Source organism: Barbatula barbatula (genome assembly GCF_947034865.1).
Source record: "Barbatula barbatula genome assembly, chromosome: 15".
Classification (NCBI taxonomy): domain Eukaryota; kingdom Metazoa; phylum Chordata; class Actinopteri; order Cypriniformes; family Nemacheilidae; genus Barbatula; species Barbatula barbatula.
In genome coordinates this window covers 5,668,306-5,691,939 of record NC_136778.1, presented here as the reverse complement: position 1 = coordinate 5,691,939, position 23,634 = coordinate 5,668,306, and the positions used below count along the sequence as shown (strand labels likewise).

The 23,634-nt window shown below is 37.0% G+C and overlaps 1 protein-coding gene and 1 long non-coding RNA gene across 4 annotated transcripts in view; one reads left to right on the top strand and one right to left on the bottom strand.

Annotated features, from left to right (window-relative positions):
* Positions 1-19,874, top strand: part of cd2ap (CD2-associated protein) — a 28,019-nt gene extending 8,145 nt beyond the window's left edge. For all 3 annotated transcript variants that reach the window (XM_079474462.1, XM_079474461.1, XM_079474463.1), the window contains 17 exons: positions 681-897; positions 1,959-2,059; positions 2,571-2,691; positions 2,931-3,100; positions 5,453-5,546; positions 6,529-6,623; positions 8,549-8,647; positions 8,805-8,858; positions 11,826-11,862; positions 12,587-12,649; positions 13,511-13,655; positions 14,152-14,258; positions 15,196-15,308; positions 15,845-15,922; positions 16,269-16,441; positions 17,296-17,359; positions 18,272-19,874. In XM_079474462.1, coding sequence (XP_079330588.1) covers positions 681-897; positions 1,959-2,059; positions 2,571-2,691; positions 2,931-3,100; positions 5,453-5,546; positions 6,529-6,623; positions 8,549-8,647; positions 8,805-8,858; positions 11,826-11,862; positions 12,587-12,649; positions 13,511-13,655; positions 14,152-14,258; positions 15,196-15,308; positions 15,845-15,922; positions 16,269-16,441; positions 17,296-17,359; positions 18,272-18,313 — 1,773 coding nt within the window. In that variant the 3' untranslated portion in view covers positions 18,314-19,874. The remainder of the gene's footprint in view (positions 1-680; positions 898-1,958; positions 2,060-2,570; positions 2,692-2,930; positions 3,101-5,452; positions 5,547-6,528; positions 6,624-8,548; positions 8,648-8,804; positions 8,859-11,825; positions 11,863-12,586; positions 12,650-13,510; positions 13,656-14,151; positions 14,259-15,195; positions 15,309-15,844; positions 15,923-16,268; positions 16,442-17,295; positions 17,360-18,271) is intronic.
* Positions 424-7,874, bottom strand: LOC306904498. Its single transcript, XR_013787639.1, has 3 exons — positions 7,598-7,874; positions 7,400-7,523; positions 424-3,074 (listed from the first exon to the last, which is right to left on the bottom strand). It is a non-coding gene; the product is annotated as an uncharacterized lncRNA (long non-coding RNA).
* Positions 19,875-23,634: the final 3,760 nt, after the last annotated feature.

Here is a 23,634-nt window from a genome sequence, read left to right as displayed (position 1 = left end):
TATAGGCAGTAGTTGACTGTTACTGTTAAGTTGTAAATTATGTTGGTGTGACGTGTGTTGAATATTGCATAATTAATGGTGTATGTGCAATTTGTCTGAAAAATACCAAAAGCAGAACATATGTCTGGCAGACGTTTTTGTCTGTTTCAGCTGTTCAGCCCCAATGATATAGTATTTACAGTTTTCTTAAAGGGATACTTCACCCAAAGATGACAATTCTTTCATCATTCATTGACCCATATGTCATTCCAGGCCTGTATATTATCTTAATATTTCTTACAACATATTTTTTATTTCCTTTTCACTTTATATTGGTCTACAGGCCTTTTGAATGATTTGAAAGTGAATAAATGATAACAGAACTTGTATCTTTGGGTGGAATATCCCTATGTATGGGTTTGAGTCACAAAATGCATAATTCATAAAAAAAATCTTTCTCCATTTACTGTAAAATACACTTTAGGAACTTAATATTTTACAACCGAAACATTCTGTACATCACATTAGAAGTACAGTTTTAATTTCTTTCCTCATAGAAATAGCATTTGTAACTAAAAATCTCTCACAATGTTAAAGGTAGGCCATTGATTGTGATTCCCGACAAAAAACAACACTGCATTTTAGTGTTTTTGATTCTGTGAAATGTCATTTTGATATATTTTCACTGTTTTGTAATTCAGGAGGTGAAAAAAGAGGAGCCGAAGACCAAAGAGGAGCCAAGGACCAAAGAGGAGCCAAATGAGGCAAAAGAAGCGAAGGAGGTAAAATATGAATCTCAGATACAGCGGCGAGCGTCTGGGAACGTTGCGAGTCTGGTGCAGAGGATCAGCACTTACGGCATCCCGACCGGAGGACTCGGATTCCAGCCCAACTCTCAACCCCGTTCCTCAAAAAAGAGTAGGTTTCCCTTTCTTTTAGCATTTACAAGTCTGCGACTCTTAACTCAAACTAAAATGTGGATTTTTTTTGCAAAACTGCAAAATGCTGTCTGTTTTTGAATCCGTTTGTGTGTGTGTATTTAGAGGATGGGGTCTTGGGAAGAAGGCCGTGAAGTTAGGCCCGAGGGCCAATATATTCCTTTGCTACTATTAACCTTTAGTCTTTTCATACCTCTGAGAATTCAGAATAAAAGAGTTCAGCAGAAAACAGGTTTTGCCAGTAGTGGGCAGCAGTAGCTTTGTTTATGTAAGTGTCTATTAAAATGCCTAGTTTTAATTTTTCCGTTCCTGATCCTTTAATGAAAGTTTATCAGTGCACAGGGCCATTATCACAGCTATTCAAGGTTCCTAGTGAACAATATCATATAAAGCCGTGATAACAGAGAAATGTAACTTGGTGGACTCCATGTCTCATTGTGCTCCTGTGCAACAGCTTGACCAGAATGAAATAAACTTGTATTACAACTTTCTACAAGCCCTATATATTCTTTCTTTAAAACCATGGTACTAGATGGTACTGCTATGGGATACTGAATAAATACTTTATTTATGCACTCCACAGGGCTTTAAAGAATGTCATGATATTACTACCACGGTACATAACAGTTGTAATACTATGGTGATTTTGCATTGTTGAGCTACAGATGGACTGTTTTCAAGGATTTAGAAAATTAACTTTTTGCGGCGTTTACATTTATGCAATCAACGCTTTTACTCAAAGCATTCAAGATACATTTTACTACTATCTTCAAATGACGTTTGCACAGATAACACGATGCCCTATCAAATGTGCTCCAGTACTTTTTTCAGACGGTCCCTTACACGGCATAGAGCAATGGATTCTACACATGAAACTCAACCAATGTTTCTGAAGAGGGTGTGGTGTGAATGTGTGTGAGAGTTCATGTGTGTATGCACATGTGTAAAGGCTGTTGTTGTGATTGTGCCCTCTACTGTCATGCGTATGTTATTGGCTGAGCGTGTCGAGCCGGATCCTCAATGAATGTGTTTTCGTTACAGAGCCCAAGAAGCGTCAGTGCAAAGCCCTGTTTGAATATGTGCCTCAGAATGAAGACGAGCTGGAACTGAAAGCTGGAGATATCATTGACATCACAGAGGAGGTAAGCAAGATCATCTGTCATGAGTGTCATTTGTATTCAATGTGGGTTTAAAACTGCCCCGAATATCCTATTTATAGAAATTCTCATACATCAAGGAAAATAATTTTTGCGTGCAGCTCTTCTGTCTGCAGGAACATGCAGTCTCGCACTGAGCTCAGATGCGATATCACCACCTCCTTATTGAAGTTTTTACCATCATTTTTTTGCAAATTGTTAAAAATAAATCTATATTTTTTTTACTGCAAATTGTTAAAAACTGTTCGTGCTATTTACAGTCAGACTGCATTTGCTAGCTTTACCTAAACACAAAAGTTAAGTAGGCCTATCCAGTAATCTTTTTAATATTCATTTCTACTATGGTAATATATTTATTGTTAGTTTATGATACCCGATACATTGGTAACACGTAAAGTGTTTTAACCTAAATCGTACTGTGTTATAAACTTCGGTTATGTTGTAAACGAATGTTTGACTTGGCTTTTTTGTTTGTGCTGACTGCGGGTGTTTTCAGGTCGAGGAAGGCTGGTGGAGCGGAACTATGAATGGGAAGTCTGGACTTTTTCCTTCCAACTTTGTCAAAGAAATAGAAACAGCTGAAGACACAGAGACTAGCGACGTTACAGACGAACCAGGTATGGTTCAGCTAACCACTCCACACTTTGAGAGGGCATGTCCGTACACGAAAAAACTAAACTCCGGCCTTTGTTTGACTTACTGTTGAATACTTAAGGGTGTGTGCAGTTGTAACTAAGTCCTGTTATGGCACATGAAACTGCACTGTTTGTTTTGGCTATTTTAAACATGAGATCATCAAAACATCAAAATTATTTGTAAACCCTGGCAATGCTCATACAGTCATGTGTTTCCACAGATAACAGGGATGGGACCACCAGCCCCACGTCCCCTCATCCCGGCAACGGGATCATGGCTCAGCCCAAGAAGGTCAAAGGCATCGGCTTTGGCGACATTTTCCGAGAGGGTTCAGTAAAGCTCCACAAAGTCCAAAAAACTCCTTCTGAAAGTGAAGAAAAGAAAGAAAGGGTATGTTTGCTTTCTGCACCTAACAATTATTTTACACAAGAATTATAGAGTGAGAGTGATAGTTAACCCAAAAATAAGAAAATTCTGTCATCATTTACGTACCTTCTTGTCATTTTCAAACCTGAATGACTTTTTCAAAGATATTTCGAAGAGTGTTGGTAACCGAACAACACATGCACACATTCACTTGTCCAATGTAAGTGAATGGCTCATTCCTCAATATATCTTCTTTTGTGTTCTGCGGAAGGAAGAAAGTCACACAGGTTTAAAACGACATGAGGGTGAGTAAATGATGACAGAATTTTGGTTTTGGGGTGAACTGTCTCTTTAAATAAGAATTAAAGGAGTTGTGCAATTTCCGTGTCACTTGCAGAATACGCCATGGCAGTCCGCTTGTAACCGAGCAGTTTAGCACATGCTTTATAAAATGAGATCATTGTCATGGCATGTATGAAAATCAGTGCTGCCTGTTCCCCCTTGCTTGGAGCATTGAAGGGTAATTACATGTCTAACTGCTCTGCAAGTCCCGCCAGAGATTGCTCAAGGCCTCGCTGTAAAGCAGAAGACAGACAGTCTCACTGTGAGACCTTCCTTTTTAGGCAATTTGTCTCCATTTTTGGATTTGATTATTTAGGGTAGCTGTTTCTATGCTTTCTGGAAATGCCACTTCTTATAAGATCACTTGTGTTCTGCACCGCCTAAACAGACAATAGACTATTCCTGTCTGTGCATGTTACTAGAGAAAGATTACCCATAGCACAGGGTTGGATACTAGTCTTATTTTAAAGGGACGGTTCACTGACTTACTTTTCTTCTGCAGACCACAAAAGATATTTTGAACAACGTTGATAACCAAACATCCATTATATGGCCACAAAACCTTTGAGACATTTCTCGAACTATCTTTTGTGTTCCATCATTCGATCATGAGGGTGAATAAAGGATGACCAAACCTTTTTTTAAAGACATTTGTTGATATTTCAGTCTATCATTATTTACACGCCGTCTCGTCATCTCAACTTTGTATGTCTTTCTTTTTTTTAAAGAACACGAAAGAAGGTATTTTGAAGAATGGCGATAATAGAAAACGGTTGGTCCCCATTGCATTTGTTTTGTGTCCTTACAGTAGAAGTCAATGGGATGCAATGAGCAATGGTTTTTGGTTACCGACATTTTTCAAGATATCTTCTTTTGTGTTTTGTAGAAGAAAGAAAATCACACAGTTTAAAAATGACACCAGGGTGAGTAAATGATGACAGAATGTTCATTTTGAAGGCAAACTATTCCTTTAAAGAGGTCATATATTGAGTTCTTATCCCTTTATTTGATCGCTTAAAATAGTTTCAGAACTCAAATGTTCCTCCTCTGTTCATAAGATAAAAAATAGTGTAGTAAAGAGTAGGAAGTGTGTACTGGTGTAAATATCGAATCCAAAACACCATAAGAACAGAAGATGAAAGGTAAATGATATAAAGATAAAGGGCCCTGTTGTACACACAGCGCAAAGGGCAGCGCAAGTGTTTTTGCTAGTTTCAGCCAGACGCAGATCTAATTTTCACGTTATTTAAATAGAAAATGCATCTGTGCTCATTTTATGCGCCCATGGGGGTGGCGGTCTACAAAAGAGGTGTGCTAAGGCGCATTGTTGGCCCATTGCTATTTTGAGGAACTGAATATTTTTTTTGTTATTTAAAGAGCGCGTTAGGAATATGATTCCTTAGATTGTGAAAATTGGGTCCAAAGGGCCTGGTTATTGTAGTCTGAACTTTACAGTTTTGTGACTTCGTCAATGATCTGACAGAGGGTCGAAAATGTCATGAAAAGCAAAATTACTTTTAAGAAAAAATCCTTTCAAACCTCCAAAAAAATGAAATGCTTAAAGACGTGTATGATATGACCTCTTAAAGTTATCAAGTCTGTTAACATAAATGGTTTAACCTATTATCAATCTTTTCCTTTTCGGTATCATGATAGTCTTCTCACCATGTACATCTCATAATTTCATTTAAATGAGTGTCATCCTCCGCAACATGACCTTTGAACTCATAATGTCAAACCACATGACATAAGGGTCAGTGGAGTTTGCATTGAAAGCTCTCATTTAAAAACAAAACGAGTGGTTTTGTCTCCCTGCTTGAAGATCTCTTGTCGCTTTAAAGAATGACTCTGCGGTGGGTAAAGGCCAGCATGCTGTCCCATTTGCTCTGTATATACATGACAGTAATTGTTGTTTTCCCAGCATTCCTTTCATGCAGGCATGGCTGATCTGTCTCTGCAGTCCAGCGTGCGACTGCATGCGTTTGTGTGTGCTGCTGTGTCAGTAAATCCATTTGTGGTTCTGCTTCATTTTAGCCAATTCCATCATTACCATCTGCCACAAAACCCACCCCTTTGAGCACTCCTGAGCCTCATAAAGGAGAAAAAGAGGCTGAGAACAAAGGAAAAGGTGAGTGCTTGGGAAAGATGGGGTGAAGAGAGTGGTCACACACTTTATAATAAACTTTCATTTATTAACTTTAGTCAGCTTCCATTAAAGGACAAATGTGTCAATTTTGGAGGATCTATTGACAGAAATGCAATATAATATACATAACTATGTCTTCAGAGGTGTATAAAGACCTTGCATAATGAAGCGTTATGATTTTATTACCTTAAAGTGAGCCACTTCTATCTAAATACACTGCGTGTCCCGTTACGTAGAATTCGGCATGTTGTTTCTACAGTAGCCCTAAACGGACAAACTGCACAGAGCGTCTTTCATAAATACGTTATCTCCTTAGGCAAAGAAGCAAAAATGTGGTGACATCTTAGCCATTTGTCCGCCACTGTAGTGGTTCGAAAGGAAGGGGTGAGCAGTGTAGGAGACGGTGGTTGTTATTCGCAACCTCGGCATTAGATGCTGCTAAATTTCGTTCAGTGGACCTTTAACAATTGGCATCGTCTTTTTAAAGCATTATACTTTTATTAATGCCAATACTTTTTGTTTATATCTGTTAATGTTAGTTCATTGTGCATTCATGTTAACAGATGCAACCTTTCAATTTAAATATGTATGACTGAATTTTGATATTAATGTTAATAAATGCTTTAGTGGTGTGTTAGCATTGTACATGTTAACTCACTTATGTGTTTTTAATGAACATAAGTGTGATAACCAATGTATAGCCGTAGATTTATAGAAAACCCACCCATGTGACATGATGATTCAGATTTCCTTATCGCAATAATTTTTCTCTTGGGCGTCATCTAGATTAAGTATTTGGTATTGGGAAAAGACACGACTGACACCTTTTGCTTTGTTCATGTATATCGGATTGCAAGTAAATGCTCAGAATGAAGTTTTTATTTGGTTTGCTTTGCTTTAGGTAGTGCTCAAACATGATGGGTATATATGACGAGTCTTTTTCTTGCTCTTTGTCTCTCTACAGTTAAAGAATACTGCAAGGCCATCTACCCATATGATGCGACTAACCAGGATGAGCTGGATTTAAAGGAGGGTGACGTCATTCTTTTACAATGCAAAGTATGTATGACAAGCTGAGCCACTGTTTATACTTCTTTTTATAATTTGAATTTGAATTGTTCTTGCTAAACATTTTTTTTTCTTATCAACATCATGATTCTAGGTTGAAATGTACACTACCGTTCAAAAGTTTTGAAACCATTCACTAAAATGCCTGTCATGATCTTAATTTGCATATCTAAATGATTGAAACACATAAGAAAATTGTATGACAAAAATATAATTGTGTCATCATAGTTGTTTCTTTCACCGATTCAGACCAAATAAGAGCACCCAGGAGGGCCCATAATAGATAGAAATACCCCTTTATAAATCCTTCCAGGGTGAGACCTCAAGAAGCCAAGTGTACTTTGAAGACTACTAACAATGATTTAATCTAGAATGTAGAAGTTGCACTATTCTTCAAAACGTGGAAAAATGTACAATGAAGAAATGTTTCAAAACTTTTGAATGGTATTGTATACAGGAAAGTAAATGTTTGATGTTTGTGTAGAAGCTTGATTTTAAAACTTTAATATGTTGTTTTTTTGCTGTTGACAAGGCTGTCTGTAAATATTGTAACAGTCACCAATATTCACAAATAATCTGAATGGCCTATATATTAGTTTATGACTAATGTTAATGTTAAATCCAGTCCTGTAATGGAGTATTTAAACTTCTGTCACCGCACGTCATATGTCAACCTCCCACATCCTAATGAGTAAACCGAAAAATGCTTGTAGTCTAGTTAGATAAGCCCTGCTCAGGGAACAGTGTAAACCAGTTTGGGTAGTTACCTGTGAAGCAGGATCGACTTCAAAGGTTGATCTTATGCAAACGCAAATGTACACCAATCAGTTCCCAGCATCATTCCCCTATCACTCCCGTCTTGGAGTCCTCTAGTCCAGTGTGTGAAAATGCCTATTGAGACAAACAAGCTTAGTGAGTTACATTTCTGCAAACTGCATAAGATTTATTTTTAACTTTGAACTTACCTGTGATGCATCATAGCTATGACTTGACATTTCTCTCGCCATTGCACTGTTCAGTTCTGCCTGTTAAATCATAGTGTTTTCCACAAACACCATAAAGGGGCTTGTAGTAGTGATAGAGTTTTTCATAAATCATAAATGTGCCGTCTATTGTCAGAAAGCATTTAAAAGTCTTTAGACATTTCAATGAGAAGCTGTTGTATGTCATCCCGGGGAAATGTTTGGTTTATTTTAATCGAGAAACGCGGAAACTGTTTTCTTTTGATGACCAGTGTTGTCTAAGCCCTTAAACAGGAAGCATATCAGAAGTTAAAAGACGTTTTGTACATGACCTCCATCTAGTGGCAAGAGATATATCTGCGTTTTGGTTTTATAAGGACACACATTAAGAACAATTATTTAAGAGACCATTTTATATCGACCAATTTCAGTTTTTCTGAATATACTATTTATAGGTTTTACATTAACTAAAATGATCGTTTTGTTTTATTCTACTTAAAATATTTTTCCCACATTTCAAATAAAAATATTGTTTCCATTTGCATTTATTTGAAAATAAAAACTGGAGAAACAGGTCAAAATATAAAAAGATGCTGTGTATTTTTTAGACCTCAAATACTGCAAAGAAACAAGTTCATATTCACTTTTAAGCAATACAACACTAATATTTGTAAATGTATTTAGAGAAAGTTCAAAACCATTTTTAATGTGATAACCTCAATTTTTATTTTCATGTGTCTTGTCATGCTGTGAGTCTTTCACATTGCTGTTGGATGACAATTTGGAATGGTCTCTTAATTTTTCCATGTGCTGTATATCATCAGAGGGATTTTTTCATTTATTTTTATTTCTATTACATCCTATTGTGTATTTAATTATCTTATGTATAATAGTCTAAACGTAACTCCGCCTTAATCTTTTTGTGCATAAGCAACAGAATTTGTGATGTTGTAGGACACGGGCGAGTCGGGCTGGTGGAGAGGAGAGATCAACGGAAGACAGGGAGTTTTCCCAGACAACTTTGTGACTCTTTTACCTGAAACTGAAAAAGAGGTAAGACAGTTGTTTGATGTTCTCTGTGAGAGTCCTCATTACCTGACAATAAATTCCAAAAGAAATGGCTTCATGCAGTGAAGACGTACACAGTATTAAAGCAGTGTTAAGTTATTTGGCATTCACTTTATGTGTATTCCTTTATGACTTTGTGCAGACTCTCGCGTCCAAAGGCTCCATTAAAGCGTCTCCTAAACAGGAACCAGAGGAGGTATGAAACATTCTCAGATTCTTTTGTTCAGAAAATCACCTGAGGTGCGCTTATTTTTAGTGCTGGGCATTATGTTTGCAATGGTTTTGCTGGCGAGGTGGAGGTTTTCACATTTTACAATAATGGCACATTATTAATGGCATGTCATGAAAACAAGGCAAACACAAATTGATGTATGGGAATTATGTATGTGCTTAAAGGGTTAAACTTTAAAATAAAGCATTTTTGTAGAGCTTTTGTCAGACATCACTTGACTTTTTTTTTCTCCCAAATTTCGTTCAATCTTTTCCCAAATTCCGTTTGTATTTTTCTATATTCTGTGTTTTCCATCATTTGCCCACATGAAAAAATACTTCAGTAAATATTGTATTCACTTATAAACTATTTAAAAAAACAGTGGATTCTTTGAACCATACAAGGATAGGTAAAATACTAAAAATAAAAAATAAAGGGTATAATGCCGAAAACCTTGTGGGCAGTCGGCCGACACGTGTCGCGTTTGCACATCGGGCGACCCGGTTTCAATTCCCGTCTTGTGGTCCTTTCCTGAACCCACCCCTTCTCTCTCTCCCACTTCGCCCCCTGTCCTCTCTCTCACTAAATTAGGTTATAATGTAATTAACTATGTCAATAAACCATTGTACTAGTACGTTTTCTTTTTTCTTTTGTTTTCAGGCCTACCTAAATTCAAGTACTTTTTAAGTATTTTTTTAAAGTACTATTTTTATAATTTTACTATTAACTTCCATTTACTAAAGTAAATAATATACTAAGTGGTCAAATTATAAAAAAATTAAGGAGGATGGTGTGGTAAAATGTGGGTGTTATAATTTATTCAAGTTAACCGGACTTTTATTTTGACGGGGGGGCATTGGTTGTGTGACAGTAGCTTGCAGTACATGCAATCTATCCACTTTTAATACAATTGACGCAGAACAAGCAGATTATTTAAACCACATCTGAATAATCCTAACGTTATTGTTAGCACAATTTGCACTATGTTAGCTGTTCAGTGCTACTTTCTGGTTAAGAAGTATTACATTCGCCAGATTCTATGCCATATCGTGTTATAGAGCAGATACATTTTTGATGCCTGGATTCCGCAATTCCGTCCGCGTTTTCCACATCGCGGAAATCACAGGGCCCCGCTTGTTGTGGGTCTCTGTTATTTAGTATGTAAGCCCGACTGGAGCATTTAAATCAATATCCTAAAACTTCCATGTTTAAGCTGTTTATTATGTTTCACAAATAATGCTTCAATCTAGTTTTTAAATTCTTCTCGCTCACCCGAGGGGCCGTGTTTAACCACAAAACAACTGCATCCTGTTGCAAAAAGGGACTTATGCTCCAACATGTGCCAAAGCACCAGACGCTCCTAGTCAACAAGCAGAAGGATTGTCGGGGCGGAGGGGTCTCCCCTGTTACGCCGTTTTTGCATAGAAGTTTCCGGATGTTCCACTGAACGGGGTCATTGGTTCAGACACTCTCAGCATAACTGTTTTGTTTCAGCCTGATTGGCCTGAAAGATTGTCTTTGTGCTGCCGCGTGGGGTCGTGATGAGCTGAAGCTCATGTGATGTTTGGTGGAGGTCAGCGAATGGTTCCCGTGGAATGTGGAAGTTTTTTTTGCACAGGGTGGATTGGGTGCGAGAAACTAATGATCAATTCTTCATGTTAGCTTGTCTGATGAGATGTTAACCTCCTCATCTGGGTTCTGTGTTAAAGGGATTGTTCACCCAAAATACGTTCGACCAAAAATGTAATCCTGGTTATGACGCTTTCTTCGACACAAAAGATATTTTGAGAAATGTCTCAGTGGGTTTGTGTCCATACAATGGGAGTTAATGGGGTGCAGTGTTGTTTGGTTACAAACATTCTTCAGAATACCTCCTTTTTTATAAGAAGGGTATAAAGGCTTTCAGGGCCACTGTTCTGAAGTTAAACTTTTTAAGGTTCATTTTCATTACATACAGTTCATTGCACTTCAAATGCAATGCATTTCTAACAGACCTTGTGTAATCTACTTCTATTATTATTTTGCGATGATTGTTTTGTTGTCTAGTAGTCCTGTCTGCATGGCCTCAGGCACTTGTTTTCAGACTGATATATGTTGCGTAGGCAATATTTGAATGCACAAAGTAATTTTTCACTTGAAAAGAAATTGTAATCTGTAGGATTTGACGGTTTTGTCTTGCTGCGAGTGATTTGAACATGGCCCCTTCAGCCCTTGATATTCAGGCTATGTCTCTGATATTCAACGAGGGGAAATTCTTTGGCCTTAAACAGATCCTTTCATAGATACAGCTTGTCGGAGACGTGAACTAAATGCACCCACCAAAATTATACTGGAAGGTCTGGATTTACTCAAGCTTATTCTGTACCTTATGTAAGGTACAGAATGTAAGGTTTACTTATTTTAGCCAGAGATACATTTTGGATTATGCAACGGAGATAGTTATGTAGTACCCACAAATTTAATAGTTTTATCTGCCATTCTGTACCAAAATGCTGAAGAAAATCAATCAACCAATCAAAAACGGACATTAAAGTCCACTGTATAATATGTACCTCTAGTGGTGATGTTGCGAATTGCAACCAACGGCTCACTCCACCCCTCCCCTTCCATTTCAAAACAACTATAGTGGCTGACACAGAACTAAGATGTCGCCATGTTTTCGCTTCTTTCCTGAAGGAGATAATGTATCACGAAAAGTTTGTTCGTTTGGGGCTACTGTAGAAACAACCAGGCGAATTCCATGCAAGGGGACCCGTGGTGTATGTAAATAGAAATAGCTCAATCTAAGGTAGTAAAAAGATAACACTTCATTATGCAAGGTCTTTATACACCTCTGAAGACTACATTATGTATATTATATTGCATTTCTGTCAATACATCCTCCAAAAAATTTCACACGGCACCATTAAATGTAATAATATAATAAATGTAAAAAAATCTGTTTCTCCGCAGAAGCCAAAGAAGCCACCGCCACCATCCAAGACCCCAGGTATGACATCACATCCTCAGCACAACACCGTTTGTTCTGATCACTTGACTTTTTCTCATTATTTCAAGCTTTTGTGAGATTATCGAGGTATTAAAGAGCTCTAAGCATCATCAGATGTGCTTTGATGTCTGAGGTTATTTCTAAGTGACCCACAACTAGTCATGCATGATAAAAGTACGTGGTTTGATTGATTGTTTATACTTTGGAGAACATGCCAATATATCTGCATCGGTATGTGAGTGGACAAAAACTGCTGCGAGATGATGTTGATTAAAGCTGCTTATATCAAAATATTAAAAAACAAATACTAACCTAACAAAACTAATTTGAAATTCAAAAGAAGGATAAAAACAACTTAGATTGTATCTCCACGACACCTTGAAATTCATAAACACACTTTGCTGGTATACAGTGCCTTTGGGTTTTCATTTCAAGTGTGTGGTGTGGTAAGGTCTAACAAGTTACGCATTCAGTCTGCAAGAGCATCGGATGTTGGTATGACCGCATCATCCCGACTGCTTTTGAGAAAGCTTGCAGAGAGCTGCAAAGATTTGGCCCGTCTTTCCTACCCACACAGGATATGCTAGTCACTGCCTGCATGTTTCCTATTTTGCTGAAACGTCGGTCTCAGAAGTCACCTTGTTCTTTTGTTTGTCGTGTATTGAGTGTACAATAGGACCTGAGAAACGGGTGAATAATTGAGATAATATGCTTCGTTTTTCAGTTTTGAAACCAGAGGCTCCCACTGCGGACCGGAGGCAACCGCAGCCACGGCCTGATGATAAAGGTAAGACGGTTTGTTGTCCAGTTCATCAAAACACATGGTCACAGATACTAAAGAAGAACATACGATATATATATATATATACAGTTGTGTTCAAAATAATAGCAGAGTTTTTAAAAAAAGTGAATAAAGCTCAAAATGCTTAAAACATTTTTCGTTCAATACACAAATACATTGGGAACACTGCATATTCTATTCTAAATAGAAACATGAATAATAAAGTATCATATTTGTTATAACTCTACAGAAAGTCATGAAAAAAGAATGTTAGGCTGTTCAAAAAAATAGCAATGTCTGCATTTTTCTTTACAAAGTCACACATTTACTGTGTAAATTGAAAAATGCTTGAAGGTTTAGCGTTCTTATGAATCACTGAACTAATATTTAGTTGTTCAGCCATGGTTTCTGAGAACTGCTTCACATCTGTGTTGCATGGAGACAACCAACTTCTGGGTGTTTGGTTCTAGGTGATGGCCCCGGTGCGTGTCTGTGTGTGTGTGTCTCCTATTTACATTGAGCATCACAAATCAATCGCAGACCTTCTAATGTGACATTGTAACGAGCGATCAAACGAGATAACAACATCGATTTGAGATGATAGAAGAAGGGGTCTATGTGGTGCAAACATCCTGTGAAAATGTCTCCTGACCTACTTTGAGACTTGAAGTTTGTCAGTTTGCGTGCTGGTGAGAGGTTTCAATTCAACGCATTAGATACTTTAGAACTTGGAATAATCAAGCTTTTAATTCTTTTGTCATGGGTTTCTATTGGTTTCTGAAACCATGGGGTAAAGAACAGAGAACCGATAGAGATGTATATAGTTATACAATCTGTTTAAGCATATCTTTTCTTTTTCCATCAAAGCTGTCAAACCCTTGCCGGAGAAACCCGCCAAACCCACTGCCCCCATCGTACCCCCAAAAAAACCTGTGCCTCCGAGCAAGTCACTGCTGCGTCCATCTTCCGTCCACAGCAAACCTGTCGCTCCTTCGCCATCTGTCAAGCAAGTGTGGGTGTCACAAACTATTTCTATGTACATTTGATTATTTTTGACCATTTTGTGGTTGTGATAGACTCATTGCAAAACATCTGTAAAGAATCAACATCATTTCCAAACCCTAGTTTTATGTTGGTTTAAGCTGTAGCGATATTTTTCCTACATTTTGGAAGAATTTCTTATATAACACACCTGATTAAAATCAGTTTCTCATTAGGCAAGACTGCAAGGACTGAATTGCTTATGTCCGATGTCCAAAATTAGCTGCACTAGAGGTCATAGACACTGCGTTATGAGATTTTCTTTATTTATAAAGGATGCCTTGCATTTTACTACTACGTAAACTGCCTAACATATTTAATAGTTTAATGGATTACTGTTTAAGATATTACATTTATAAAATGTAAAAAATATATAATAATGTATTTGATCAAATGTGTGGGTTACCTAATCTTTAGGCTTCTTTATGTAGCTAGTAACTATTTGAATGTTTCCATAAACCCTACAGTCATAATGGAGAAGTTCCCCTTATTCGACCAAAGTCGGAGGGCGACCCTTTACCCAGCAAGCCAAAAGCAGCAGTTGTGGATGGCATCGAGAAGAGTCCAGACGCAGGTAAATTGATGTTATTTCCTGTTGCATAAACCGCAAACACAGGCTGTGATGTTGGTGTTTGGACTGGTTTTGGCTGTGGGTGTGTGTGTGGATTAGTATCATGAATCCCTCACTGGGAGAAGGATTATTCTAGCTGCATGGAGTATAATGGTCCAGATCTGTAGAGCAGGTGGCATAGCTTCAAAAGAACATGAGGACCTCCCATTCTGTACTAATGCTTCCTTCTACAAATCTCACCATGATCTCCCATCCATTTGTCGCTTCATTTCTGCCTAATTTCTATTGCACAGGTTTACTCGAATATGTTTACTTGACTTGTCTGTTTAATAGTAGTGGGCAACGGCCCACAATATTGCTTTGAAAAATCTGAGCGATGAATAAAATGCAAAAAAACATATAATCGTGTTAGGATAGCTATAGGATAAATCTGTTTGTCATCATGTGGTTGTCTGTCAGTTGGTGGAAGCCAACTAGGTTTTGCTTAACAGTTTGGTTACAGTTTTGGAGAGACCAAGCTTCTGCTCTACAGTCTCGCAATCTGGCAGGAATACGTAACTATTTTACAATGTGGCTAATTCATATGGATTTATACAGTCTTATTCAAACGTACATTTTGCTTTCGTGCCAGTGATGATAGGTTTAGGGCTGGAGTTAGGGGAGGAGCTTTAGGATTGATTTTCATACGGATTAGCCACATTGTTACGAATGCGTGTGAGATCAGGTTGGATAAACATGATTTGTGATGTCCTCTGTGTTTGTGAGGATGTTTAGAAAGCAAAATGCTAAATATTTAGCCTGGAAATAACGTTGCAGTTTTGTCAACTCAAGGCAGTAATAAGTTACATTTTAACGTCTAGTCATAGTTTATTTTTCATATTAAAAGATTTATTTTACCTTGGCTCGTGTGTTACTCAAAATGTTACCTTTTTTGCTCTAGTCAATCTCATTACTTTTGACGACGTCTCCTCTAACTCGGAGAAGTTATCCCACCCCACCGCAAACCGACCAAAGATGCCTGGCAGGAGACTGCCTGGTCACAGAGGCCATTCTGTAAGTAAAAAAGATTGACCTCGTTCGGTATGAGAGGTCACACTGGTTTGTGAATGTAGTCGAGGTTAAAATTTGTTCTGCATACACAATACAGCATGTGTTTTGAGTGACTTGAGTGCTTTTATGAAACATTTGCTATAAAATAAAAGATTAGTGCTGTCAATCGCGCTTAAAAGGTTTAAAAGGCCTTTACATGAATAAGAGCGTGATTATATAATATAACGCTAGACAAAAGATGACAAAAGAAACTGATGCTCCGTTAATTGTGTAAAATATTTTGGCGCGTTAATCTGAAAAAAATATTATCGCATGTGTTAATGCATTAACGTTGACAGCCCTATCAAAAATATCAACGACACATTTCAATTCAAAATTTTAAGTTATCATCATATGTTATTTTATCACGTATTTAAGCACGACCTCAACTCTGTATTTTGATAGAGAAAGAAAACATTTTATGATGTGAATGTTAGCAGTAATAGCGCTATATAGTTTTTTCATTCATGTAATGTCCCACACTCTGTAACTTTTTACAGCCAAGCAAAGAGCCTGTCGAGAAACCTGAGAAAATTGAGAAACTGGATGAAGTGAACAATACACCTTCCTCACAGAAGGTAAAGAAGGGTTTTTACCCCAACACTTACAATGTTTACATCAAAATTGTCCTTTAATTTAATGATGTTATGTTCTTTTCATAAGAACTTAATGTAATAATCGGATAGCTAACTCAAAGAAATACGGTAAAGATTTAACTTCGCTCACATGGTTGTCATTACCTGATGCCCCTCCAGAAGATATAACATGATTTTTTCGAGGGTTTCTAAGCAAACCGCTCATGAGCAGTTTGGATATGACCTTGATCTGAATTGAATGTCTTTTAATAATAATAGCACTGTTCCTATTTCAAGCCTTATAGTTGGGCGGGTACCTGTCACAATCCTTGTGTTTTTTTTATTTCAGACATCTGTGTCATTACCAACTCCTGCACCTAAAACAAGTTTAGCCACCCTAATCGCACCCGAGTCCAAACCAAAAGCTGACAAGGAGGAGAAAAAGGGCTCTGAGATGGAGGACCTAAAGGCCCAGATGAAGGAGCTGGTGCTCTCTGTAGAGTTACTGAAGACACAACAATTGTAAGTAATCAACTAGCCATCCAACAACCTGTAAGACAATTAATGTGGGCATCTTAGTCATAGATCCTCATAGATTTTAAGTATATACTCTGCAAATAATATTCCTGTTACTATGTTGATACAATAGGATAGTTGTATTATAGTTCAGCAGTTTGTTTGTTGATTGTCACTTACCGTATCGAAGGGCCGAGTGTTCTTGATTCTTTTTCATTTACTCACCCTCGAGTTGTTCCAAATCTCTATGAATTTATAATCTATAACTTTATAATCTATAAAGAACACGGAGGAAGATAATTGGAAGAATGCTTGTAACCAAACAGTTCTCGGCCACCATTGACTACCAAAGTAGGAAAAATGACAATGGTAATGAAAAAGCCCCAGAACCGTTTATCTCTCCTACATTCTTCAAAATATCTTTTGTCTTTAACAGAAATTATATGAAAAAAAATTGAATTAAAATATTTGGGTCAGCGGTTCCTTAAAACAATTTTTTTTTATAAATTTAGTTTATAAATTACATTAAAGTAAGTAGGGTAATAATTTCCTTATAATAATTTTAGTGCCTTATCTTTAAATCGTGTGATTTTATTTCTAAAGTAACATCTCTTATTTTGTTTAGTTTTCAAATTTAGTATAAGCCGTATTTAGGTCTAATTGATCTTAATCTCTCGTGGCTTCTTCTATTTAGTCAGAGAAAAACACCTACTACTTCATTTAAAAAATATGTTTTTGCACATCAATAATTCTTATATTTTCATTGTAACTCATATTGTGACATTAAATCTTATGAAAGTCATCTCGTGTACTAATGAACGTTATGAATGATGGGACACATTTTTCGTCTCGTCTTGCAGGAGAGAACTACAAGAACTCCGAAATCAACTTGATGATGAGAGGCTCAAACGTGTGGCTCTGCAGGTAAATCCATCTTTACATCAAAAATTCTCTTTATAGGTTTTTCGAGTCTTCGTATGCTGTGCACAACCTTCAGATGGACGAGTGCTGCTTCTGAGCATCTCAGATGTACGCTATAGTATATGTGCTGATTATGTGACACGTGGGCAGATACCCATCTTTCGCCTCCACACACCACAGGGGGGATTAAAGGGGGTCTGACTTAGCTCTGGGTCTCCTGCTGGGTATTTGCATTAACCATAAAACTAGAAGTTTTGTACTTACTTGTAAATCTATATTCATCACACGATATGCATAGAGATTTATGATATCATGTCGCAGTGGCTTAATGTGAGTTGATCAAGAACATATTGCTGCGGAATTTGTTTTTAGAAACCATTTAACATTTTGTATTAATTTACTATTTATGGCTGTGATTTTAGGAAGCATATTCATTTTCAGACTACAAAGAAAACAAGTTAATATTCATTTTTAAGAAATCTAACAGGAACATTTGTACATTTAGGAAAAGTTAAAAAGTGGGTTTTTTTTATGTGATAACCTCGATTTTTATCACGGTTTTCATGTGTCTTGTCACATTTGCTGTTTGATGACTTTGTCACTCCTTAGGTTTGATTATTGTTGAAATTCAACACACATTGGACTGGAATGGCCACAGTACATCTAGAAATACTGATTAAATGAACATTTAGAATGATCTTTTAAGTTGTTCTCTGCCTATACTTACAGTAAGGCATTTTATGAAACTCCTAAAGAAAAGCTTTACGTTTTGGTGCACTACTCGTCCTGCATCATTTATGTTGAAACGATCCCTGATATTCAAGGTCAAATGCTGTTGTGTTGAATATCAGCACAACTCAAACAACACCTCACCATGTAAAGAAAAGACCGTTTACCATACCGTTTTATTTTTAGATTGAGATAGAACAGCTGAAGAAGATTGTACAGTCAACGTGAAACCTGGCACAGATCTGGACGTGAAGCTCCGCTGTCATGTCACGGGTGAAAAACGACTCCAGCTGGAGGGACAAACGTTGTTTTTACACTCACTGACTTCTACAAATTGTAAGATTCACATATTTGCACATGAGTTTTTCTAGGTCTAGAAAAGTGTAATTACATCAGATGTATATGTTTGTTTTCCTCTTTTTTTTGCCAAGAAAAAATTATTGAGGCCTTACTTAACTACTGTGCTGGATATGCAATCACCGCACTTATTGACAAGTGCAGCGGATTATGCATTCAATACTACTGAGTCTGTATAAATGATGGGGGATTATGTTGTGTCCTTGTTTTTTATGACCTGGGTTAGTTTTTAAAGCTCTCAGCAATACTCTTGTCTGTATTAGCTTCTTTAGATGATTATGTATGGCATACTCTTATTTGCATAGTGATGATGTATTCTTTTGCCGTTTCGAAAGGGAGAAATGTTTTCTTTTGTTGTTTTCTAACATTCCTATCCAGGGTAACACTGTTGTGCCTGTTAAGATTTTTACAAGTGTTAATACGGGGAGCGCTCATACTATATAAATATATATAAATATATATGTGTATACTTAGATTTACATCATGATATATATTTTTATGGTCTGATTCATTGTTACATCATAAAGACAAATGTACTGGGATTATTATCTGTGTTTGGTTTCAAACGTGCGTCTCCACAAGAAAAAGATCTTTCAAACGTGGTGTCATTTCACCATACGAATGACATGCAGATAATTCACAATTCCAATTTAAGACCTTGTGGTTTTGTTCTACTGGACCAATACTCCCAAAAATCATGTTGAAATTTTAAGGACCCACTAAACTGTCTCTCGGAGGAAGAGACGAAGGCCAGTTAGCCTGAACAACACGATGAGAAAAGACAGATAGCAGATGTAGATCCAGTCCAAAATAGCCAGTGAAATGTATTTCTTTAAATCCTAAACTCTGATTGGGCTTTTAATAGTAACCAGAACGTGTATGTATCAACAAGTGGAATACTACATTGCTCAACAAACTCAAATTGAACTCAAGTTGGTCTTAAACACAATAAATGAAATGCTCTCAGATACACAGACAAGTGTTCCCATTCTTTGGGCTTCTTTAAAAAAAGATTACGTTTGCTTATGTCGAAAAAAACTTAAATAAAGCATTCCTGATCAGGGATTGTTGAGCGAGCGAGCGAGCAAGTGAGGAGGTGAACGAGCATGGAATTGTAAGCTGCCAACTGTTGGCGCAGTAGCATGACATTGATCCTTATAGCAATAAACAAACATCTCTTTGGTTTCCATCTCTCTCTGTAAAATGAATATGTTCTCGTGCAGAAGTTTTGTTGTACTGTAGCTACTTTAAAATATATCCCGTAAAAGAACATGAAAAATGTGTGTCGTCTGAAATGGGGTAAAACACATTCCACTCTCTTTCTGAAGATGTGTTGTGCATTCTTCATCTCTTAAAATGATCTTGTTTACATGATTTCCTGAATTGCATGAATTGAGATTTTTTCCAGGCTAAATAAATATGTTTATTTACAGATACTGGTTGTTATTAATTAGATGGGCGATTTAACAAATCATGTCTGAAATAGTAGTAGTAGTTTCCTTTGAAAAGGTTCATTTTGCTGTAGTTTCAAAGAAAAATTATTTCCACCTCAAGCTAAAATCACCCTTCTAATGTTTCTCCTAATATTTATATATATATAAATTATATAGTGGTCAACAAGGGTTGCCAGTTCAATGGCTAAAGTAACAAACATCAGACTTGATCTGGAACAGGTGACCAAGGGCAAAATCTTCTGGAAATCCTCCAGCCCAAAGGAAGACCAAATCCAGCAAGATGAGCCATGCTACGAGTCACACTTCCATCTGCCAACATACATCTCAACCCATAGTGTCTAAAGTTAACCGCAAGTGCATGTCTGTCTCCCGAGGCTATTTTCACTTTCAGATCTAACCATGATTACAAAATTCAGCATTGAAAGACTTCTGTAACAAATGTAGATGCTATTGACAATACTACTGAATCCACTCAGACACTGTCATGATTCCTTCTTCCTAGCAGCTGTATCTCTTGTTCTGGCTGACGGGATCATGACAGCCTCACCTGTGTTTGTTATGTAAGCACATGGCCATTGATTGTGCCTTGTGCTTCCCATCTTGCATCTTAGCCCGCCCCCTTGTCGCCTTATTTATTATCCCATTATCAGTTCATGCCCTTCACCTGTAGCCATTGTTGTGCATCTTTCGTTCCTCTCCTATTGAGTCAGCTCTCTGCACTTGTGTGCTGTTTCATGTCAGTTTCATGACACACTGTTTATGTCAGTATGTTGTATTGCAATTTAACTCTTTCCAAAGAAAAGAAGATGCTAGGCACGACTGGGAATCATTTCTTGTGATGTTGTGAAAAGTTGCACATGTGATTGCCAATGCAATACAGAATTTCCATTTCAGTGTCTGTGTATTTTGCTTGAATGGAGCTGTATACAAATCTGAACTGGCTTTTGCATCTAAATAGGGTTTGTGAGATGGTTGCTGTTATTTTGAATAAAAGTTTGTGTGCTGCAGAATATATGCTGTGAAATGTTTGTTGAATTTTGTGTTCAACATGTCATTTAACACTGTATAACCAAATCAACTATTCTTAGATATTAATATAATTGTATTAGTTTGATTTTATCTTGTAATTTAATATTTTGATATTGTATTACATAAACCTGTGCATGGTGTCATAAAATAATAGTAAAAGCTGATCAAAATTTTTTAGTTTCCATATTTTTTTGCCATAAATTATTATTATTAGTCATCCTTTATGTTTGTCACTGGGTTTTGCAAATATCTAAAAAATTATTTGTTTTTCAAAACAACAAAAATTATTCATTTAGAAGTACAGTGTTTTACCATTTTCTGTAGATCCAATGTTTCAGAATGACATCGGCAATATGGAAATAATGATCAATTTCATAATTCATTGATTGATTTATTAAATATTTTTTAAATGATTTTCCTATCATTTTTTATGCTGTAATTTTGTGACCTTTCTTCATTAATTTAATCCATTCATAAAGTGCTACCTTCAGGCAAAAGAACCGAGGGCTATGATGTTCACACAAATCAACAGTATAATCCTTTAGTTAAAGGCTCACTTCATTTTTTAAGTCAGCTGACAGCTTATGATCTCATGTTATGGCGTTTTTATAGAGTTGCTTTGTGTTCTTCCTAGAAGTCTTTCTTGAAGCAAACTCGTGACACAGTCATTTTCAAACCACCTATTAAATTACTCTACAGCTAAATCCCCTTTTCTTTGTAAATGATGTATTGGTGACAAAATACAAGTATTTTGATTGTAAGCTTAATTTACAAATGAATTGACGAGCAGCATTATTTAAAAAACACCTTTGGTGTCATACCTCTTTGGGGACCCGTTGTCAAAGCCTATATCTGTCCCGTCCTAGGCAAGGCATTTGTCTGTCCACGAAACCATAAGACCACCCCACTGTGTTATGATATTAAGCTGTTACCTCCTGGGCTTAAACGATTGGACTAACCAAATGTTCATCTTGAGCGCATTTATCCACTTGGCTGCAGTTCATGAAAACTGACTGTGACTGAAAGTAAATGCTTTTATTTTTAAAATAAACGTATCATGTTGTCTTGTTTGTGTAGCTACAATGGTCTGCTAACACATGCAGCACAGCTGTGTAGTTTGTATACCTTTATAATGGAATGTAGCACCAAGGTTCCTTCGTGCATGAGTAATAGGTCATGCTTTTTAATCACTTCTAACCACCCTTTTGTGGGCCATTATGTAGCAAGAGCAGGTTTTTGACACACAGGTTTGCAGTTGCTATAGAGATTTTTAAAGGTGAGCTGGACTTCTATTGTGAAAATTTTAACAATTTGAAAAAATTTAAATGCAGTGCAAAGCAACTCTTAAAAATTAAGGTGGATCACAAAACCAGTCTAAAGTAGCACCGGAACATTTTGGTAAAGGACAAAAATACATTGGGTATGGGTAAAACATTTTGATTTTCTTTAATTCCAAAAATCGGATTTCAAGTAAAGATCATGTTCCATGAAGATATTTTGTAAAATTCATATCATAAAAATTCATAAACTTTATTTTTGTGAGAAAACTTAATTATTCCGCTTTAAGATGATGTAAAAATCTCAATTGTGGAACATTTACCCATAAGATATCCGTAGAGCCTTTTGGTGGAATAAATAAATAATAAATTAAAAAGTCATTATGAAGAGATCATTATAAAGAAACTTTGAGAAATATGAATTTATTTGATAGAAATGTATTTGTTATATATGCTACACTGGGGAAAAAACTATTTATTTGCTTAATTAAGTTTTTGCACACAGTTTCTTAAAGTAAATTTATTTCATATTTGTGGCTGATTTTGTGAATTTATCCAGTGAGCGGCATTTTTGTGTGGGCCAAATGCCTTGTTGATGCCAGAGGTCAGATGAGAATGGCCAGACTGGTTCGAGCTGATAGAAAGGCAACAGTAACTGAAATAACCATTCGTTACAACTGAGGTATGCAGAAGAGCATCTCTAAACGCACAACACGTCGAACCTTGAGGCGGATGGTCTACAGCAGCAGAAGACCACGCCGGGTGCCACTCCTGACAGCCAAGAACAGGAAACTGAGGCTACAATTTGCACAGGCTCTCCAAAATTGGACAATAGAAGATTGGAAAAACGTTGCCTGGTCTGATGAGTCTCGATTTCTGCTGCGACATTCGGATGGTAGGGTCAGAATTTGGCGTCAACAACATGAAAGCATGGATCCATCCTGCCTTGTATCAACGGTTCAGGCTGGTGGTGTAATGGTGTGGGGGATATTTTCTTGGCACACTTTGGGCCCATTAGTACCAACTGAGCATCGTGTCAACGCCACAGCCTACCTGAGTATTGTTGCTGACCATGTCCATCCCTTTATGACCACAGTGTACCCATCTTCTGATGGCTACTTCCAGCAGAATAACGTGCCATGTCATAAAGCGCGAATCATCTCAGACTGGTTTCTTGAACATGACAATGAGTTTACTGTACTCAAATGGCCTCCACAGTCACCAGATCTCAATCCAATAAAGCACCTTTGGGATGTGGTGGAACGGGAGATTCGCATCATGGAAGTGCAACCGACAAATCTGCAGCCACTGCGTGATGCTATTATGTCAATATGGACCAAAATCTCTGAGGAATGTTTCCAGTACCTTGTTGAATCTATGCCACGAAGGATTAAGCCAGTTCTAAAGGAAAAGAGGGTCCAACCCAGTACTA